Below are 21,423 nucleotides of genomic sequence, written 5' to 3'. Positions count from 1 at the left end.
CGGCCGTGCGTCACTTCCCGGCGGCCGTTCGAGCGCGGAGCCCGCGGGCTGAGGGGGACGGGGAGGGTTCCATCTGTGTCCCCAGCCAGGGACGAGCTTCCCGCTGACTCCCGATCCACCCCGTGCTGTGCCGGGAGATCCCTCCGGGTGTGTCCTGGTGCTGCCGGTGCCGGCTCATCGCAGGTAGCTCTGCGATTGCAGCCGCGGGGAGTTGCGTAAGTAAAATCAAAAATCGCGCCTCCAGGCAGGTGTTGAGGTGTCTCGTTTTCCTCAAGCCCGACACGCCGGCCTGTGGAAAAACTGTTCTGTGCTCTGTCTGATTTGCTTTTTAATGCTGCGTTCTGTTGTCTCGGGTAGATGTTCAGTTCTTTATTATCCCGCTGGTGGCTCCTCAGGACAGGAAAGACAAGGAGCTGCTGGAGAGGGTCCAGCAGAGGCCACCGAGATGATGAGGGGTCTGGAGCATCTCTCTTATGAGAGAGACTGTGGGAGCTGGGCTGTTTAGTCTGGAGAAGAGAAGGTTGGGAGAGGATGTCATTAATGCATATAAATATCCCAAATGTGGATGCCAAGAGAACAGTGCCAGACTCCTCAGTGGAGCCCAGCAACAGGATGAGGAGCAATGGCCATAAACTAAAGCAAGAAGTTTCACCTCAACATGAGGAAGAACTTCTTTACATTGGCAGAGCACTGGGAGGTTGTGGAGTCTCCCTCTCTGGAGACATTCCAGTCCCACCTGGATGTGTTCCTGTGTCACCTGCTCCAGGTGACCCAGCCTTGGCAGGAGGGTTGGACTGGATGATCTCCAGAAGCCCCTTCCAACCCTGACAATTCCATGATTCTGTGCAGCGGTTGATTAATCAATCAGCCAAGGTCCCATGATGTTCTTTGAGCCTGGAATTCCTTTTACTGAACACACAGTCATGGAGCAGTTAAGGCCATCAAGTGGAAATTTATGAAGCAAAACCCTTAATGGAAAGACTCGTTTGTTTTAAGCATCTGCTCCTGAGCTGCATTAGAAGGCTATTCTTAGTGACCATAAAAAAAAAAAAAAAAAAAAAAAAGGCAGTGGGCTTATATTATGTAATCAGCTTGTGTTGACAAACAGCTACTGGAAAACTTAAAATAGTCCTTGAAGTTGTCATCAGTCTTGCACCCAACCTTCCAGCACAGAAACATGTCACCTCGGGTAATATCCTCAGCACACTGGCTCACAGTTGCTACCTCCAGAAGGATGAGAATCTATATTGAAATGCATTATACAGAACATTAGCAGTGACAAATATTTCTAAGGTTGGTTTTTTTAAAAAAATAAAATATTTTATTCTACTACTATTTGCACTGCCCTTATCCCTCAGTAGTTACTTACTTTTCCAGATCACTTATGATTCTTTCAACAAAATTATAGAAGTTGGAGCACATTACTTACTGATGTTTCTCTCATGTATGAACAGTTTACTCGCTTGAATTCAAAAAAATGTGTTTCAGCTTTGCTGAAAAGTTCGAGGGACATTCTCAAAAGTTTTCTTGGAAATTACAATTACTGCACAAATATGTTTATAAAACCTAGTCTCTTTTAATTTAGTATTGAAAAATAGTGTGAACTGGACTGCATCAAATAGTTTTTAGGTGCACTGTTGTAGAGCCCCTTCAGAAGAACTTCAGCAGAGTGGAAAGGTAAGACTCACCTTTACAGAACACGTGGTGACTCAGATCAAACAGTTGCATTTTTCCTGGTGTTCACAAATCCTGCACTTCATAAGTTTTACTGGGTTTTATGCCCTGTGAATGAATTCTGCTGCAGGTCCATGAGTCTTCCTCGTTCCTGCTTTTAAAAGCTAGTGCTGAGATGCTTAAGCAATTTTGGATAAATAGTTATTGGGTTTATCAATTCAGCTATTTCATCCTTGATGTCCTTTAAAACACTGGAATAAATACTGTGCAGTTTTGGGTTTTTTTAACTCGTGAAACTTGTGCAGCTGAGTGAAAAGCTGGGTCTCCACTCCAAACCTTTGAGGTTTGTTTTGTCTGGAATTGTGCAAGTTCCAGAGCTTGTGATCTAGAGAAGCGGGAAGGGCAATAGGATGGATGTTACAACAAATTAGGGACAGAAACAAACGAAATACTGTAGTTAAAGAATATATGCATTAGATCTGAGATCTTCTGAGACTGCAAAGGGTAGAACAGCAACAGATACAAACTGGTCTTCTGCTACACTGACTAAATTTTTGTTTAAAAAAAGACTTTTTATTTCTTGATGTTACCACAGTGCTGTCTATAATTGACTGTCTCTAAACATAAATGACCACCAGTGCCAAAGTCATTGTGTTTTATAATAGTCATTGCTCTTTAATTAATCACCTAGTCCATAATTATTCACTATCATTTGTTTAATTATTCACCTAGTAACAAGCAAAACAAAAAATTATAATTATCTGGTAGTTAGTGCTTGCTGTGTTGCTGCCTGTGATGGATCTGCAAAGTCAGTTTTAACCTCGTTAATGACTGCTGGAGAAACATTTTTCATGGTAGTATTGCTGTGTGCTGATGACTAATCTGTGCCTCCTCTAATTCAGATTTATGCTTCTGGAGGTGCACTGTTCCTATTCAGTGTCTCCATGAAAGGATCTTGTCCTGATCTCCTTCCCCAGCAAGTTAATTGAGTTACTGTTTCATTCTCAGATTGTCACTCACAACAAGCTGGGGAGCAAAGCTGATCACAAAGTGTATCATTATCTGTGCTTTTATAGAATAGAGAGTTCTCCCAGAAAATGAGTCACAGATTTCTTTTGGAGGTGAATCACAGAGCTGAGCGTTGAACAGGTTTGTTGGGTCAATCCTGCAGCCTCCCTGTCCAAGCTCGACTCTCCAGAAATATTTGGTGTTTGTTTTTTTCACTGCCAGTCTCAAAGTACCTTTAATCAACTTTTAAAAGAATTAAACACTCCGTGGAAAATATTGTGATAGAACTATTGAAGGGATGATGATTGCTTTCCCAACAGTTAGAGCTGAAACATTTCTGTTTGCTCAACTGCGAGCTGGAGTGGGTGTTGACTGCAGCTTTATGAGTTGTGTGAAATGCATCTCTTGGGCAAGGCAGAGGCTTTCCATCTCCTGCTAAACAGAGTCCAGCGATGGACATGCCTTGGTGCTGATCACAGCACTTGCATCTGCTGCTGAACGTTCCAGAGGCCCAGGGTGCAAGAATATTGTTTCTTTAAAGGTACATGAAAGATTCCACTTGTAAAAATGGGGAGGAAAAATCGCCCCAGTCAATAATGCAGTTCCACCCAGATGGCACAGAATGCCTGGTTTGCAAAAGAGGTCTGGATTTCCTTTCTCTATAACTGGTTATTTCATTGACATTCAGAAGGATGGCTCTTCTAGAATATGCTTCTTAGAAAAGATTATCTAGCAGCTAAGTAATTTAACACAAAATAGAACAAAGTCCACAGCTATGGTAAATACAACCCTTGTGCCTCAACTTTGAGTGTTGATCCGTATTTCAGATTTAAATCCACTCTGTTCCCTCCCTGCCCAGCAGAAAGGGGACATCCAAGCAGCTGTGGTCACACACCCCTTCGATGCAGAATTGGTAATGGATGCCCAAGAAGGGATGCAGGAACGAACTGGAAGTTCTCCAGCTCAATTCTTTCACAGTGAGAATGTCATGGAACTTGCCTGGAGGCTCATGCACAGCACTTTCTTCACATTGCCCTGACTGTCTGTGATGCATATCTTGATAGACGTGCCTGTAATTCATCCTAGAACCAGAAAAAAAGCACTTATTCATTTTCTATCTGCCTGGATGTCATTAGTCTGACTGGCAGTGCTGGTGGCAGATCTTTCAAAATCCTCATTTTTCGATGTTTCTGCAAGAGTTAGTGGATTTCCAGAACATTCAGGTCCTGTCCTTTTCCTGTTGTTGTCAACAGTACTGGCAGTTCCTTTCCATTTTTCTCCAGATATGGCAAATTCCCAATAACTTGTATTTGCTGTGCTCTGTCCTTTCCCCTTTTTTTTGTGTCTCCCTGACTGGGGCACATGGGAGGTGCAGAGCAGGGGGTCAGTGAATCCCCCTCTGGAATCTCCACACCATGGGTAGGGAGCTCCATGTGCTATGATGACCAAGCTGCCACTGGGATAAGCTCTGTGGAGAGAGGTCTCTCGGGGACTGGGATCTCCCACTGGTCTTGGAAAATGTCCTGTGCTCATCCCTATTTTAGTCTCAAGTGGGAGATGGAGTGTTGGGAAATAGAGTGGAGATGGAACAACCATTTGCAGTGTCCCCAGGTGTGTCCTACCCTGTGTGCAGTGTCAATCAGCAGCTTCCTCAGTCCTGCAGGTCCTGAAGAGAACAATCATTCAGCTCAGCACGTTCCTGCTGGGAATGTCGTGGCTCAGCCCACATGTTTTTTTCTGGCTTCTTTTGAGTTGCTTCCGAAATAAGTCAGGATCCAAAACCCCAAGTGCACCCTGGTCAGGGTGATGCTCTCAAACCTGGAGGTGCTGTTAACAGGGAACTGTATTTTGGCTGCTGCTCCTTGTTCCTATGGTGATCCAGCTCCTCGCACAGGCTTTGAATCCGAAATAATCAGGTAATGTTTTGATGTGAAGGTTTGCTGCTTCCCTCATGTTCAGTCAGTGCACGGCTGCTGAGCTTTACCACCTCCTGCTTGCTCGTTTGAAGTCTGTTCAAGTTAGAAGAGAGTTAAAAATATTTCTTCTCTGACCCTGTGCCTTGGACAAAAATGAATGAAGAATCCACATTTTTCATCTGAAGCACAGTGTGAGAAATTTTATTGATTGGTTCTGTGGCTCAGTATTGTTTCTTTCTCAGGGAAATAAAATTCCTTACTGGTTTTTTTTACATTATTTTTTTTTTATTCTTTTTTTCCCCTTCCCCCAAAGTGGGTGCCTTTCCCCCTATTTTTCTGATTTATTAGGATTAAAAATTTTAGAGAACTCTTAGTTCCATCCTCAGAAGGTTAAACAGCTATTTTTTTTTCCCTAGAACTCTTCTGAAAAACGTTTGCTAAGAGAGTTCCATTTCGATGCCCGTGAGCGAGCACTGTTTGAATGGCCAGGAACTTTCAGTCATGAACAGGAAACTTCCTTACATAATTATTTCACATTATAAAGGAACTGATACACCCTGACCTCTTCACCTTAGCATATTTCATTGCTGCTGAGGTGTGGACTCTTCCTCCAGCAGGTGCATTATTTTGTGCTTTCCAGAGACAATGCTCAAGACTCGAGAAAAGCCGTGTATATTGAGTATTTTGAGATGAAATGATTAGTATTGTTCCACGAAGCTTTGTTAATGCCTTGCAGACCTGTCTTGCAGGTAAAACATCTTTTTGTTTTGTTTGTTTTCGTTTGTCTGCCTCAGGTTCACCATGAGTGCACTCCAGGAAACACCTACACTTGAAGCTCCTCATTCAGAAGATGTTGATGCTCAGCTGGCCTTTCTACCTGAAAGACTGAGAAAGAAGCTGCTTCCTTTTCAGGAAAAAGGCATCATATTTGCACTCCAGAGAAGTGGCAGGTAAGGTCCTTGTTGTACCACATGCTAAAAACAATTATTTGAGGTGACCAGAAGTTAATTTTTATTTATTCAATACCAGCAGCTCTTAGCTGAGATGTTACAGAAATCTTTCATAAACTGTAAGGTGATGTGGTTTAAAATGAGGAGTTCTGGGGTTTTTTCCCACAGAGGATGAATAAATGTTTAATGATGCATTCTGCATAAGAGAGTTGTAGTACCAAAGTTCTCCTCACGTAAAAGGAGGCTGACATCACAATTTTTGTTATGTTAATAGAGAATCCTTAAAATAAGTTAATTCACATTTGATTCTTCAGTTGTTAATGGCGTGGTGGAGCTGTGAAGGGAGTGACTAACAGACCCTGATGCCTCTGTGTGTTAATTCTATTTTAAACTTGGTCCCATCCTGGCTCGTAACCAGGGGGTTCTGGAGCTCCCTGAGCTGCAGCAGCAGAGCAGAAGGAGCCCTGCAGAGAGCTCAGCCAGTGCAGCAGCTGATAGGGGAGGCATTCGACACTTAAGTACCTGAGAAATCAGAAAAACACAAACGGTTTGTGCAGCACAGGCTGGAAATATTTTGCTGAGTAAGAGCCTGTTACTGAGCTCCACGGACAAAGTGGAGGGAGGGAAGTGCCATTTCCACATTTATACAATGTAGGAAACGCAGGCAATTGCAGCCCAAAGCCGTGAAACTCCTGTGTGCTGTGCTTTTGGAAAGGGATGGTGGTTGAGAGGTCTGGCACGAGGGGAATTGCAGGGGAGGTGGTGGGAAAGAAGGATGAAGTTAATTCCTGATCATTTTATCATCTCACTTAGAACAAGAGGCTCAGGGCCTAAATCTGAATGCAATAAATGGAAAGCCCTTGGCTCCCGTCTCACCTGATCTGATTTTCATAAGGGGAAGTGGAGTTTCTAGAATATGCAATGGAGGTGTATTTGCATGTACAAACAGTGAAATAGCAGAAGCCATTAACATGGAAGAAACTATACACATTTAATTAGTGTAGGCTAGTGGATGTATTTGAAAGAGGCATTATCTTTTGCAGCCTATTATATAATGTAGAGGTTCCTCAGGAAGCAGCTTAGCTGTAGGACTAGATCCATTTTAATCAGGTATTTCTTTATTCTCTTTGTTGAAGAAGTAACAATAAATGATCTGGAAAGGTTTGGAATTAGGCTAATGGCTCTGTCAAGGAAGGAATGATATTAGTTTCATTAGGGTTATGGGGTTTACGTTTGTTTTCTTTTTTTTCTTGAAGCCCTTCACTAACCAGACTTTTGCATAATCTGGCCCTGATGGTTTTGATGTGGGCTGCACATGGAAATATGTTCATCATGATTGCAAGGAACCTCATTCCTTGGCACCCCGAGTCGTGTGTTTTACTGGGTCAAACTGGGGCATTGTGTGACACTCTCAGCCAGCTTCTATCAGAAGTAAAATGTGTTAAGTCAGACTTTCCTAAGGAGTGTTTTTCAATCCGTCCCTTGCTCCTGCAGATCTATTTCTCTTCCTGTCCCACAGCAGAGAACAAAAGCCTCTGGTGCTTGCAGCTGAATTTTCTCATTAGTTTGTGAGCCCCTGGCTCACCCAAGTGTTTCCCTTTTGTGTACTTCATAATGATTGAAACCCTTTTTCAGTGTCCCCAGTGGTATATTTTAGCAGGGTCTACTGCTTTCCTGTACAAGTGTCTTTTCTAGTTTTAAAAAATACAGAAACACATGTCCTGCAGTCAGCAGTGTTGGCATCTGAGCTCATCTCTCTTCTCTGCCCCGGGCTAATGCCCTCCTTGCAGTCATCACTAATCCAGGCTTTGCTGGAGTGGAGGGAAACTGGTGTAGAGCAAGTGCTCCTCTCCTGTTGGCTGAAGAGATTCAATTAATCTTATCTTAGGTTAGACAAAGCACCCAGCCTGAAAAAGGAGCTTATTATTAGAACAAACTTTTTATTTCTTGCATGGTAGGGGCTGGGAGTGAGCTATTAATTCCCTTGTCTGTTCCCAGGGGATTCAATAAATAGGCTGGTGTGGTTTGCCCTTTTGCTTCATTACTGAATGAATCAAAGGCTTTTTCGGTAGGTTCTCCAAAACATCATCTGGACTGACAGGCACTGCCCAACACTTTGCAAGGAACTGGTAACTCCAGAGCCAACAAGGCAGTGTTTAGTTTATATCCTAAGATATTTTTTACCTCACAAACATGCCATAAGGGTAAATAACTTCAGAGCTACTTACTCCTTCCCAGAGTTTATTCTTCAGAAATGCACTTGGGAATGGCTGCCTAGGGATGGATACAATATATAATCTTTATTTATAACCTCAGACATTAATGTGCAGAAAAGAGGGGTGCGCGTGAATTATGTCTTTGCAGACTATTTTATTTCTCTGATTTTCATTCAGTAAAGGTGTAAGTTACTTTGAAACCCAGCAATAATATGTATTTATTTATTTATATGTGCTTTAAACTGTCTCTTAAATAAAAAAAAAACAGCAAACTTGTCCCTTCTAGGAACATAAACTCATAGCAATGGGCTTAGGAAATACTGAGGAGTCAGCAGATGTCAGTGAAGAGGAGGTGGCAAGGCATCTGCAAACATCATTGTTTAGCACTGCTTGCCCTTTGTTAATTAGAACAGACTTTTACTTCAAAGACTTTTATCAGTCTTTGTAGAAATTAATTCCCCCCTCCCACCCTCAAAGTGGACCAAAAAACCCCCAAGGTTCAAATCAAAGTCCCCTCAACCCTTATAAACAGAGGAAGGTTCTTCACTGGTGATGGAGAGGACACACAGTCTGCTGAGGTTTTAGTGGCTGAACCACAGAAATGTAGCTCTTGGGCAGCAAGCAAATAGAAATGTTTAGAATTCCCAGGCACAGCCCAGTGTAGGGCCAGGAATCTCTGATGTGTGATATTTAAATTCTTGGGGTGAATTTCCACACAAATTTCTTCAACTCTGTAGGGTGTATTAGTCACTGAGAAGTAAGAAAGGTATAATTTCCACTTGAGTTGGGTGTCTAGGGGAGTCATAGATTTTGGAAGCTGATACAAGAAGAGAAAATACTTTCAGTCCCTGCACTTCTGTGAAGATTTTAGTTTGTGCTGGAGCAGTGGGGCCTTTTGTCTTACACTTTTATTTAACTATTTTTCACTTTCACTGTTAGTTTTGTCATTATTACTGAGTTTGCTTCTGATTTTTATGTTGTCTCTTCATCTTTCTTTCTCCTTCTCTACAATGCCATCCTTGCTTTCTGCCTTGCATTGCCCTTTTAAATTACCAGGGCTTTCGTTTCACTTTGCTTTTATCTTTGCCATTTTCCATCCAAGGTTACTGGTTGTTTTGCCTTCTCAGGGTGTTTCTTTTCTTCAGTTTCTTATCTTTGATGGTAGATAAGAATAAAAAAAGAGATTTGTCTTCCATTTTGAAGCACTGAGCCCAGTTCCATGTCCCTGTATCTGTCTGATGTTTCTGTCATTTCTTTAAAAGGTCACAGGTTGCTGCAAGTCAATGTGATTAAATGCAACAGCAAATGCTTTTTAACCATTGTCTAAATTTCTTTTGCTTTCTTAGAATCAGCTACATGGTTTAAAGGAGCACCTGTAAAAATATTTTACAGGCTACTGTTGAATTTTTCCCTAGTGTTATTTATTAGTATTTCTCTCCTGGGAGATAAGTCATAGTTATTTGCAGTTGAATTTTACTTTACTGATTTCATCTGCTATAAGTCCTCACCACTCTAGTTTACTTAAATGTCCTAGTTTAACTTAAACAAATTTCTTGTTATTAAACTCATGACCAATTTGATCTTAGGGTGGGGAGCTCAGAGTTCAGTGTGAAGGAGATAAATTCACAGACAAGATGAAGTTAATCATATTTTCTTTTGGAAAATCTCCTTATTCTTTTTTTGTTTTGCCACACTGATGTAGATAGAAGCCAAATTAATTAAATTTGCGTGTTAGAAAATTAAATTCCCCTCAGGTTTGGGGTTTTTTTTAGTCATGTCTAGGAATATGTCTTTGAATGTTTCATTTTTATGCTAATTTGTACTTGGTAGCTTGCAGCATCAAGTGCCATCAACGAGTGTCTCCATTATTTGAGGATCTTCAGATCAGAGAGAACTGAGAATAAAAATGAAATTGCAACTTTTTCATGTGATTTCTGTCTCTAGTTCTAGTCATTTGTGGTTAGAGAGTCTGAGAGAGATATTTGAAACAAGGTACAAGTCTTTGCTAGAGGAGGAAATAAATCTTCTTTTATTCCAACAGATTCAGCAACCCAGATATATAAAACTATTATAATTCTGTGATAAATGAGTCCTTGAACCTGCCTAATAACAGGTGAGCAGTTGTCTCCAGTCTCAGAAAACAAGGCACAGAAGAAACCTCTGGGGAAGGAGAATGGAATGGATTTGTAGAGGATCAGACAGTTGATATATTCCAGCTCAGAGTGTCCTGTGTTTTTAAGGAAAGGTTTCTCTCTCTCTCTCTTTTTTTTTTTTTTTTTTTTTTGAAGACATTGGTTTGTGATGTCTCAGAGAACATTTCACATGTGAGAAGTGGCAAAGAGGAGAGGGATGATGAAATGGAGCTGCTGGCTCCCAGAATGAGCTTCAGATGCAGGAAGTATGAATGAGAGGCTGAGCCAAGTTCTGCAGAGCTCTCAGAGCCAGGGAGGCTTGTTTGGAAGTGATGCTGGAGGAACTGGGAAGCAATTCAAGTGGGACAAAAAATGCATTGTCAGTAAGTGAAAGTAGAAGATAATTCTGGAGAGGAACTGTGGGGGGTTAAAAAACTAGGACTTAAGAACAGGAAAAAAATCAATGGTAGTAACCTGAGAATTTGCCTGGGCTTAGATGTGGACTTGTAGCAGCAGGAGTGGAGTAGAAAGTGCAGATTTTCAAAATGCAGATTTTCAAAATGCAGGGCACAATTTGTTAGAGTGGAAGAGGAGAAACAAGTGAGATCGAAACAAGTGCAGGTAATAGGGTGCCAACAGTGATGGAGAGAGGGGGAAGGGGAGATGAATTCCCTGTCAGTTGTGTGCTCTGGAAGTTTGCAGTGTGAGAATCCACGAGGAACAGTCAGTGTGTTCAACTAAAAGCATCAGGGAGGGGGAAGAATGGGGATGATCAGGTTGGAGTGTGTGAGACAAGCGGCTTTAATGCAAGTGAGAAGAAGTAAAGTCTTAAACAAGTATGAGTCACCTTCTGACTGACTGAATGGAAGTTGGAAGGAGAGGAATAACATAAGCAGAAGGAAAAACTACCCCAAGGGTGGCTGGGTAAGCAGTTTAAATCCACGTGTCCTCTGCTGGCTTTGTGGTGTGTTGAAGGGGGGACAAGTTAGAGTAGAGGAGATAAATCAGTGCAGAAAAGATCAGCACAGCTGCTTAGTTCAGAGATCCACGTCAGAAAAGAAGTGGGATATTCTGTCAACAGCTGAATGGATGGTTGTTTTGAAGTATTTGGAATGTATAAAAGTAATTTGAAAGATTGCTATGGGGGAGGAACCAAGGAGAAAACACTGGTCTTAAGAGCTTGGGGTACTGGAGGAAAAAAAGGCCCTGAGCCTGGGAACTGTGAGACACTGGTGATGAGACATTTTTCTGGATAATTCTTTTCCCTGTTGTGTGATTCAGCTGAGTTTACAGGAGAAAGACATGAAGAGAGTACTCCTGCAGCTCTTCCAGTGCAGGTAAATGCAGAGGGAGAGTCACTTGGGAATGCAGAGGTCCTTGGGAAAGCCATGACAAGTCCCTGAATTTCATGGAAAGCCTGCATCCTAGAGAAGACTTAATGCTGCTCACAGGGGTCTCAGTCATGCCAGGTGACAGCAAGGTCGAGTTTGCAGCCCAGGTTAGCAGGAGTTGAAATCAGTTGATGTTACTCCAACTGTTCCAATTAGGTGAAGTCAATTTTCCTAGCACTGAGTCAGCTGGAGAACCAATTAGTCTCTGCAGCCAGTGACTGAATGGGTGAAGAGTTTTCACTGTCACTATTTGGAGTCTCCTTGAGTGGAGTTTTAACTCAGTTAACAGTTCAATTCTTGTAACCTAAAAAACCCCTTGCTGTGTCTGGGCTTCACCTTCAGGTTGACCACTCCGATACGTGTTGTTCCACCCATCTCTGTCAGACCTAAAATACCAGAATGTGTGGCCTGAGAGCTTTCAAATGCCAGTAGAGCACTTTGGGTGGGTTTTTCAGTCACATGTTGAGGAGTGTTGGAGGCAAGCATAAGACAGGCACAACTGTTCTCCTCTCCACTCCTTAGGAGAACCACCAGCACTGCAGATGAGGCAATTTAGCACATCTTGTGTTAAATAAAAGGTTGTTTCGTTATCACTTGGGGCTTTTTTAAATAATGTCACTCAGGAGCAGGGGCACAGCCTATCTTCCATCTCCTGGAGCACTATTTCTGGCCACACAACCTTGCTGATTCCTGCAGGGAAGGTGGCTCTGGGTCGCAGTTTTCGGGCCGTGCCGTGATTACCGACACACTAACGGAACGGCTGCTTGCGCAGTTTTACATAAAAACCTTCCAAGTTCAGATTCCTTAAATAACCCTGGGATAAGATGGTAGTGCTAAAGTGTTGGCTTGTGAGTAGGAGGCAAATTATATGTTGTAGCGTTATATAAAACTGACTCACATGAGTAGGTGAGAATCCCAAGAATATCAGGACACCCACACTGGTGGAAGGAAGACGTGAGCTTCCTCTGTACAGCATGTTCCCAAAGCCTGCATTAACAAAAAACAGCCCTCACTGCCTTCAGTAGTAACAAAATTTGTCAGTGTTTTAAAAAATTAAGTGCTACTGCTTGGACTGTTTGCCTTGGAAAGTGCATTTAAAAGGAAAGGAGTTCGGTCTGACAAAGCTACCTGCACTTCTAACTGTTGTTTTCCTTCTGGATAAATGGGTGTTGAAAATCAATCACGAAGTTTAATTATCCCCACCAGCAAGCAATTAGGTGTATTGGATTGCTGTAGCCCTTTGGCTTTTAGTCCTCCATGTGAGGAAGCACAACTGTCTAGTTGTGAGAGAGGATATGACTGCAAAATACTTCTTTAGTTCCAAGAAGCCTCTGTCACCACCTGCATGATTCAGGGGGATCCTTGGTTATACAGACCTTGTACATGTGCTGGTGTGCTGCTAATCAATATTCCTGCAAGAGCAGAGTGCAAACTGAGATTCTTTCTCTTGACAAAGATCCCTTGCTGAAGCAGCCATAATTAATCTAAGAGACTTCACCTGTATTCTTTGCTTGGTTCATAGTGCTGACATTTCAGAAGGAGTGACCTGAATGTAACCCAGACACGCAGAAATAGAAATGGCTTTCATTTAAACATTTGTTCCTCCCCGAAACTCGTTCTGTGAAACTCTCTGAGCATTACCCCCTCTCTGATGCAGTCTATTTTTGTGTGCCTGGATGGCATATGCCACAGGAGCTTAGCCTCAGTTTCCTCCTGCTTCTCCAATGAGCTCAGCTGCAGAAAATTTGCAAGATCTGTTCCTCCTTCTGCTTTGCAAAGTTGATTCCAATCTTCTTGACATCAACACAACCAGGAGCTTTTTCTGGGTTCTTTGAGGTTTGAGAAATTACTCTTTCTGTCCTTCCAGAGACAGAGCTTTCCTGAGGAGAGCTTTCAGAGGGCTCAGGTTTGGGTTTCTCTCTTGGTTTCTTCACCTGTTTTTTGCTTGGTTTCTCTCCAAGGTTTGGCAGTAGAAATCTGTAAGTGCACCTTTGCTTGGTGTTCCACACCTTTACAAGACACTGTTCTGTGGCATCTGGTTCTGACTCATCCAGCCCTGGGTGCTCCCTTAAATTAAGGGATTCTCTACGTTTAGAAGAAATCTTGACACACAGTGATGGGGTTTGTGTGTAACCTCAGGTGCTTGCACTTGTTCTGTTCAGGGTGGGGATCAGAACAGGGTTTGGGAGCTCTGTGAACCTGAGGTGAACCAGCACATTCACTCACCAGCCTGTGGCTCTTTGAGTTTGCATTTTAAAGGAAAACGTAGTTTTATTTTAGAGCTAATACATCTCAAAATGAAGGGGCTGTTAAATCCTAGCAGAGACCAAACTATGGTTCCCTCCTGTTGATGCAGGATCGTCCTGTGTCCAGAGCCACTGCTGACCCTACACCTGCAGAAGGGTTGTGGATAGTGGGAAGGTTGTAGCAGCATCCCAATGAGATCCTGGTGCTTCCTGCTAGGAAAAAATAGCAGATTCCCTTGATGAATGGACAGAGATTCAAGTACAAGCCCCAGGATTCGCTCTGAAGAAGGGAAACCTTTAAAAATTAAATGGGGACGAATCTGAAAGAATTTACCATTGACTGTGGTGCTTTTTGCAGGGCTGGACTTTGCTGCTGAGAGCAAGTGCAGCTGAGACATCTAAAAATGTTTTTTTTTTCCATGCTTTTCTGAAACTTTTGCCCATGTGGGCTGAGCTTGTAACAGGATATGAATGTGTGTATCACAGCTCTGATTTATATTCTTGGATGGAGCTATTATTAAGGTGTCACATGAACAGATGGGCCATGAATGATGAAGCTCAGATTGGGTAACTTACCAGTTGAGAGGAAATGACTAATTGAACTTCAGAGAACAAGAAGTCTGTCTTCTTGCAGTCAAAATATGCGACACAAAAATACAGATTTTGTCCCTTCGGTGCAGCTGAAGGTCTGGTGCTTCTGCTCTGACAGCGTGGAACCTTTCGGGCCGTGCTGCAATCACAGAAAGTGTGCTGAGGGGTGGTTTAAATGGATGCTGCATATTGCTGAGATTATGTAAAGTATGGCTTTTTAACAGCTTAGTGCAACTATTACACACCTTGTGAGTTCTGTGGGCAAGGTCTTTACGTTTCAAATCCAGTTGTTGCGGTGATAAACTGGGAACACTCGATGATTTTCCTCTTGTTAGTACATTTGTCATTGCCCTAGAATCCAATGGAAAAAAACTTGGACTTACCTTTTGTAACTGCATTAGGCATCTTTAGGATTCTTATTTTTTGAGCTGTGAAAGCTACACAGGAGGAATGCTCTGAAATGCACTATGTCATAAAATAAATGGAATATCCTCCATTGCCATTTCCACTGACATTAGTTTGATTAACTCCTACCTGGGTCATAAACTCAACCTCGTGTGCCGTGTCAAAATTGTATCAAGTGCAAGTGTCAATAACGTCAATTAATTGGCATAAATTAGCAATTTAAAAGCCGGAGCACTTCAGGAATTGGGAGTGTGAAGTGCGAGGATCAGAGCAGTGATTCACGTTGCTAAATGTATCACAGCAGAGGGCGTGACACCTTCGGATACTTTAACTGGGGCTTTAAAAAGCTTTGCTGCTGCTCCCTGAGAAGTTTCACTTCAGACATGTTAAGTGGCAGTGAATAGCCATGAAAACAGGATACTCTGGAGCACCAAAGGTTTTAGGAGGGCAGAAAGAAAACCACCACAATTTCTTAGTCCCCAGCAGATACTCAAGCCATCAAAGCTGAAGTGGCTACAGTTCACCCTACAGAAAAAAATCTGGTTTTATGGGAAAAAAAAAAAATCTGTGTCTGTCCATGACATAATTCTAAAACTTTTTGGTTTATTTGCTATTTGGGTTCTAATTGTCAGAGTGATTGGTAAATGGCTCTGAATTTCTTCACTGGAGCTCCTTATCCTGAAATGGAAAAAGGAGGGTCCAAATAATCCCCGTGTGCCAAAGACCAGTGCAGCAGGATCTTGTGTGTTCTCCCTTTGGTTTGTGTGTCTGAATTACCATTACTTTGTTTATGCAATTCCACTAAAATGTAAGTTGATGTACTGGGAAATGCTGTATTTGTCAGCACAAGTTGGGAAGGAACATTTGTGTTCCTGATATCCTTACACTGAATAATTTTTATTGAAGAAGTTCTGTGTTTTATTCTGGAGATGCCTCTGCTCTGTGTGTAATTGTTGCAGTCTTACTCATTTTCTGCATTTGTGTAAGGTTACAACAGTGGGTTATTGTGAATCCCAATTGATTTCAGGCCTTAAACTGTTTTTAAGAAAGATGATTAATGCACTGAAAGCACATCAATGCTGTTGGCCTCAAAGAATCTGCAGAAAGAAAGGCTTGTTTTGTAAACTTCAGCTCAAGCAATTAACAATGAGTATTGAATGAAAAAAAAAAATCAGTCTTGGAGCAGAATCTGCCATTTTAAAATTAGAATTGTGTCTCAGTTGTCTGCAAATAAATGTCTTTGCCCAGCTGCAAATCACAGGCATTAACGCCCCAGACTCAGGAGTTGCCACTAAAAATAATTCTCTTCCTGCTTTTTTTTCCTTTGGAAATCTGCAGACTTGGGGGCTTTTTCTTGTTGTGTTTTCTTCCTTTGTTTTCATTGCCCCAACAGCTCCATCCTCAAAGCAATTGCAAGAACATGGTTTGTTATTTATAAAGAACTGAGCTGTGTAAGAATTAATTTTTAATTCATTTTTTTACCTCAGTTGAAAGAAACTGAGGCAATGGGTAGACACTGGAATTTACACTGGCAGGCAGAGGGGACACGTGGAATCACAGAGTGGTTTGGGTGGGGAGGGACCCAAAAGATCATCAGGTTCTAGGATGATGAGGAAGTTTTCATGGGCTAGAAACACTGAAGGTCCCCAGAGCCTCTCTGAGTTAAAAATGTGCATAATAAACCAAATAACTCAAAGCCCCTTTTGAGAAATTCATATCAAAGGGGGCATTTAATGTTTGGAAAATGTAAATTTACAGAATTTACCAGTCTAGGCTGGAGACTTGGCATTGGCATTGTCTTTGCATGGAGTAGTTACCAAGTGACTCCAAAATGGGCCAAAAATCAAATTCATCTTCTAATCCTTTAGCTGGTACAAGTGGTGGGGGAGAGGGAGTGTCTGCTGCTGTTTCCAAACAAATGTGACAGCTCTGGAAAGCAGATTTTAAAAATCAGTCTGACATGTAAATAATCCTTAATCACGAAGCACCAAAGCTCTGTTGTTTCTGAAAGACAAAACCCCCTGAAGATGAACCCCCTGCCTTGGAAATGTCTCCTCAGGTTACAGCTCATGCATCATCAGACCTAAGCAGCAGTTCAGCTTTGCCGTTGACAGCTCTCCAGCAATGCTGACAGATTGAATGTACATTTCTGGAACAATTGGCATCCTTTCAAATCCAGACCAAATTCTGGATTTTTTTTTTTTTTAGTTGACACCTGGAGGAATGAAATCACCTTTTTTCCTTTTGTTGGTTCTGCAAATCCACGGCTTAAATTTGTAGTAATCCATTTGTAATGTTGGTTTATCTGTTGTATTCAGTATTAATTTCTGCTTTTCTCCCCCTCTCTTTTCTTTTCTTTCTCAGGTGCATGATTGCTGATGAGGTAAGCGATGTTCCTGTTCCTCTAACACTGTTTTGTGTCAGTGCTCTTAGTGCAGGGGTGACTGTTTTTGTTTGAGAGATGTGGGCAGAAAGGCTGGTGAGGAAAGCAGCCTAATTCCTGGGATAGTCAGCAGATGTTCTGGAAATACCTTGTGAGGGGAAAAAATCAGTGCTGACATGAGTTTTTAAAAGAATCTTTGAGAAAGCTCAGAAGGTTCCTTGTAACTGGATTTAGGGAGGTTAAATCTCAGGAATTCTCAAATCTTAAAAACTTTAATTCAGGTGATTTCTTTTCAGCACTTTCTCATTGCATTTTTAATGGATTCGTGGACATTCCTGGTCCAAAGAGATTTTTAACAGAGGGGGTTTCCAAGGAGGAATTTTCTTGAACTCGCTGATCAAGTGAAGTTCATTCCTTCCCTACCTTTGAAAATTCACATTGTATTCCCTAGCAGGGAAATCTTGAGTCCAGCATTTCTTCCCACAGATAAAACACTTTTGTAATAATGCTCTGGCTGTGCTGTCAGTGTAAAACCTTTCTGAAAGAGGGGGAATATTTGGGGATTGATAGAGTCTCCCTGTTCTAATTTGTGTTTTCTTGGCACAGCAGGAGGGAGAGAAGAGAGATGGATTACTGGGATTTAAGCATCTCCTTACACTAGAAAAATCTCATTACAACTGGAGATAAACTGGCACAGAATGGGAAATTTCTGCAAACTGTGAGGAATACAAAAGTATTCAGGGGAGGAGAAAAGGGAAGCTTGGGAAAAATCAAAATACCAGCAGTATATTTGTTTATTGAAAAAAAAAGGAATTCTTATTTCCCTCCTTGAATGAGAAAATGAGCTCTGGGTAATGATGTGAGCAATAAAAAGTCCTGCAAGATGTATTTATTGCAAAGCAAATAATGTGTATTTTATAATGACAGTAGGTCTGGCGCTGGAGGAACATTGAGCAGTGGGATAGCCTGAGCTTTTTTGACTGTCTCTAAAATGAGAGAATGTTGGGGAAAGAAAATCCCAGTACTGTGAGTTTGTATATGAAGAGAAGCTGTGATATGGTCCTGGGTGCACTGATGCCAAGAGCCCTGCCTTTATTCCCTGCTCCTTTCAGCTCACTTGTGTGGATCATCACCAGCCACTGGGGCAGTCTGACCAGGGAGGCAACTGTGGCAACAAATTAAAAATTAATGTTATTTTTTTGTTGGGTTGTTTTCTTTCACCGGGATTTGTTTTCAGCTGGCCTAAGAACCCCTGGTGACACAAGGGGAGCTTGCAGGAAAATGTTAAGGAAAACGTGGCAATTTTGAACAAAACTTTAGTATCACAGCAGCTCTGATTATTTCTCTTTCTAGTAATAGCAGAAATATTATGTTTTCTTCTATACCTGGGAAATCTCTCCATTCTGTCGTTCCATCAGTTCCATTCCACTTAAACTCAGCACTGGAGATGTGAGGGGTTGGTTTGTATCTCTGCTGTCAGTGGTTGGACAGCAGCAAATCAACTCCAATATCCATTGGGCTCCTTGGAAAACCTGCACAGAGGATTTTAAGGCCAGGCCCTGCTTTGGTGTTTACCAGAAGTCTGGAACTCTCTCTTGCCATGTGAATGACCCCCCCAGATTCTGGATATTGGATTCATCTGTTGCTATCTGTGGTCATAATTCATGGGCAGAGTTCCTGCCCTGACAGTATGAACTAAGTACTTTCTTGTTGTCTTTACATACAAAGGCATCCTATATTTTTCTTTCCTATGCATAATCTTTAAAAAAGTGGGGTTTTGTACCTTAACACGTCTTTTTTTGGTCTATCCTATTAAGACCTTGAACTGAAAATCTTCTAAAACAGAATGGAAATGCTTCTTTTGGCTTTAATGAGCCAACCAGATAGAACAAATGTTGTTATAATCCATTTTAACAGCAACATCAGGTTCCATAAAGGATGATCTGTGGTAGCAAGTGATGATTAAACAGGTACTGTGTGAGGAGCTCTTTGACTTGCTTTCCTTTAGCTGGTTCTGTCTTTGCAAATTGTTTTCAGCTCCTGTGAGTGGAAGATGCTTTCTGAGCAGAGACTTCTGTGTTTAATCTCGTTCTTTTCTTCTCTTTTCCCAGATGGGGCTGGGTAAAACCATTCAAGCAATTGCCATTTCATATTACTACAAGAGTGAATGGCCTCTCCTGATTGTGGTGCCTTCCTCTCTGAGGTACCCCTGGGTGGAAGAGATGGAGAAGTGGATTCCAGAGCTGTCTCCAGACGACATCACCATCATCCAGAACAAAACTGATGTGGGGTGAGTAGAGCTGCTTATTCTGCTGGGGAAAGCCTTTGTTCTCTACCCCCTGCTCAAGGAGAGCCACCCTCTGGGATATCAGCCACTCCTGCCAGTTTTGTGTAGTTTTTTTAGAGTAGTTTCTCATTTCCTTTGAAGTTGAGAGACCTGGTTTTTTGCAAAGTGGCAAGTGCCTGTCTGCTGAAAATGAACTGCCTCCAGTGTGTCTCAGATTGAACATACACAGCTGTTTCTCAGCTCTGATGGATTCATTAGCTTCTGTAAAGCATTTTTTGAGAACTTCTGGTTAGGTTACAAAACGAGGAGGTAATTACTGTCAAAATTCTATTTAGTGCACTGAGAAAGCCTGCAAGTTAGAAGAAGTAATCCCTAAATAACTGGAAAGGTCATTGTGACCTAGGCTGTTCTATCTTTTCATGGGAATGTTTGGGTGTTGTTCTGAAACTTCAGTGTGAGGGAGACACTTGTGGCATCAGAAAGGGACCTGAGCACCAGGATGTGCCACCTGGAACCTTCCTTGTGGGGACCACAGAAATCCACCTGGAGAGGGGTTAAAGCTTCATTGCTGCTGAGGGTCAAGATTTAAGTTTATCAGTGGAATATGAGAACTAAAATGAGCCTTCTTTTTTTTTTAAGCTATTTAACTAAAAGGCACTTAATGATTACAGTGCTCATTTTGGAAAGGGGAAATGTGGAGTAAGGAAAACGATGGCAAAATCCTCTCCTTTTTATATTTTAAGAGTTTTTTTCAAGGAGTAGACCTTAACCGTTGTCACTTTTATTCAGCAGCAGGGGAAGATGAAAAACTTGGGTTTCTACTTGTTTAAACTTAACTCCCAGGAGGCTTCCTAGCTACAAGTGAGGTTGTGTTGAACTAATTAATATTTTAACATTAGAGAGTGTTTTATGCATTTGCAAGAAAATGCAAAAATACAACTGCCAAACTTGGTTTAGCATTTTGTTACATTCTGCTTCCATATGTTCAGCTTGGGTTTCTCTCAGTTCAGTCTTTTGCTTTTCTTCAAAACTTCAGCAAGTAAATTTACTGTTGGAGTGTTGCTTGACTTTTTGATTTTAACAGGTTAAAATACACTTGCTTAGGCATCAATTAAGGTCCTTGCAATTTCTGGCTAAATTTGAAATTGGATGTTTCTTGAGTAAATTGGTTCCACTGTGACTAAACAGATTTATCTGTAAATTTTTGTACACGCTTCCCAGAGGGATATGGGTTATTCCTGCTTTCCTGGTTGCCACATTTGCCAGGACAGAAGAGGCAGGGCCTGTGGTGCAGTGCCCACCCACTGCCTCTCCCCCTGCCAGCAGCATCAACCTGCACATGCACGTACTTTCTGCCTCTGGAATGCTCAAGGAAACTTCAGCTTGGTTTTTTTTTTGCTCTCTTGCCACTGAAGAAAAGACAAAAATCCTTCCAGCACAGCAGTGGTGCCTGGCAGGTGGGTGCAGCAGCTCTGCCCCTCGTTCTGGGGATTCCTGTCATCAGTTCCTGCGCTGCTCCAGGGCTCCTGAAGGGCCACAGTGCTCTCTAGTGATTTTAAAGGCAATTTGTGGACCTGTATGCATCTCTGAATTTATTATAATGAGTTCACTTCCAATTAAATACCAATTTTTCATCTTGTGCCTTGTCTGTTCCCTGCTTCCAGCTTTTTTGTTTTCTTCATGTTGTGTTTGAGCAAAAAAGCTGGATAGGCAGCTCTGGCAGGAATGCTTGTTCCAGGTGGGTGGGGTTGAGGCCAGACTGTCCCTTTACAGTGCCCAAATACTCCAGACAGTGATCTCAGGATGCTGTACCCAGAGCAGGCTTGCACAGACACATTGTTGCTTCAGCTGTTTGGGTGCTGATCCTGTGTGTTACTTGTTAACCGGGAGGTGGATTTGTCCCGTGTGACACTGTGGGCACAGGTTGAAGCAAGACAGTCAAGATACATGAAATTCCTTTTAAGTGCAGTTTATCTCTTCTGAAAATGATGATGAAACGTGTGTGTGAAAAGTGTGAGGCCTTTTAAACACAAAACCCAAACTTTACTGTTTGCCTGACAGCCCACTGGTCAATCAATCCAAAACCAGAGACATACAAACCTTCCTAAATTAATTTTCTATAATCTCTTTGCCGTGTTGCTTTTCCTACGGCGAAAATTTACCAAGAAAACCTGTGGATTTTTCTCTTCCAGGGGAATATCAACCAGCAAAGTAACGATTCTGG

General features: G+C 42.0%; 1 protein-coding gene across 1 annotated transcript in view; it reads left to right on the top strand.

The window, feature by feature from the left end:
- Positions 1–6: 6 nt before the first annotated feature.
- Positions 7–21,423, top strand: part of ZRANB3 (zinc finger RANBP2-type containing 3) — a 38,628-nt gene continuing 17,211 nt past the window's right edge. The window contains exons 1-4 of the mRNA XM_027884295.1: positions 7–215; positions 5,393–5,548; positions 16,894–16,912; positions 19,024–19,202. Coding sequence (XP_027740096.1) covers positions 5,400–5,548; positions 16,894–16,912; positions 19,024–19,202 — 347 coding nt within the window. The 5' untranslated portion in view covers positions 7–215; positions 5,393–5,399. The remainder of the gene's footprint in view (positions 216–5,392; positions 5,549–16,893; positions 16,913–19,023; positions 19,203–21,423) is intronic.

The sequence above is a fragment of the Empidonax traillii genome, unplaced genomic scaffold, assembly GCF_003031625.1.
Source record: "Empidonax traillii isolate 1590-97213 ecotype Southwest subspecies unplaced genomic scaffold, ASM303162v1 scaffold142:size1213974, whole genome shotgun sequence".
NCBI classification, from domain to species: Eukaryota; Metazoa; Chordata; class Aves; order Passeriformes; family Tyrannidae; genus Empidonax; species Empidonax traillii.
The sequence above is the reverse complement of the archived record's forward strand: the minus strand, read 5'-3'. Positions and strand labels throughout refer to the sequence as shown.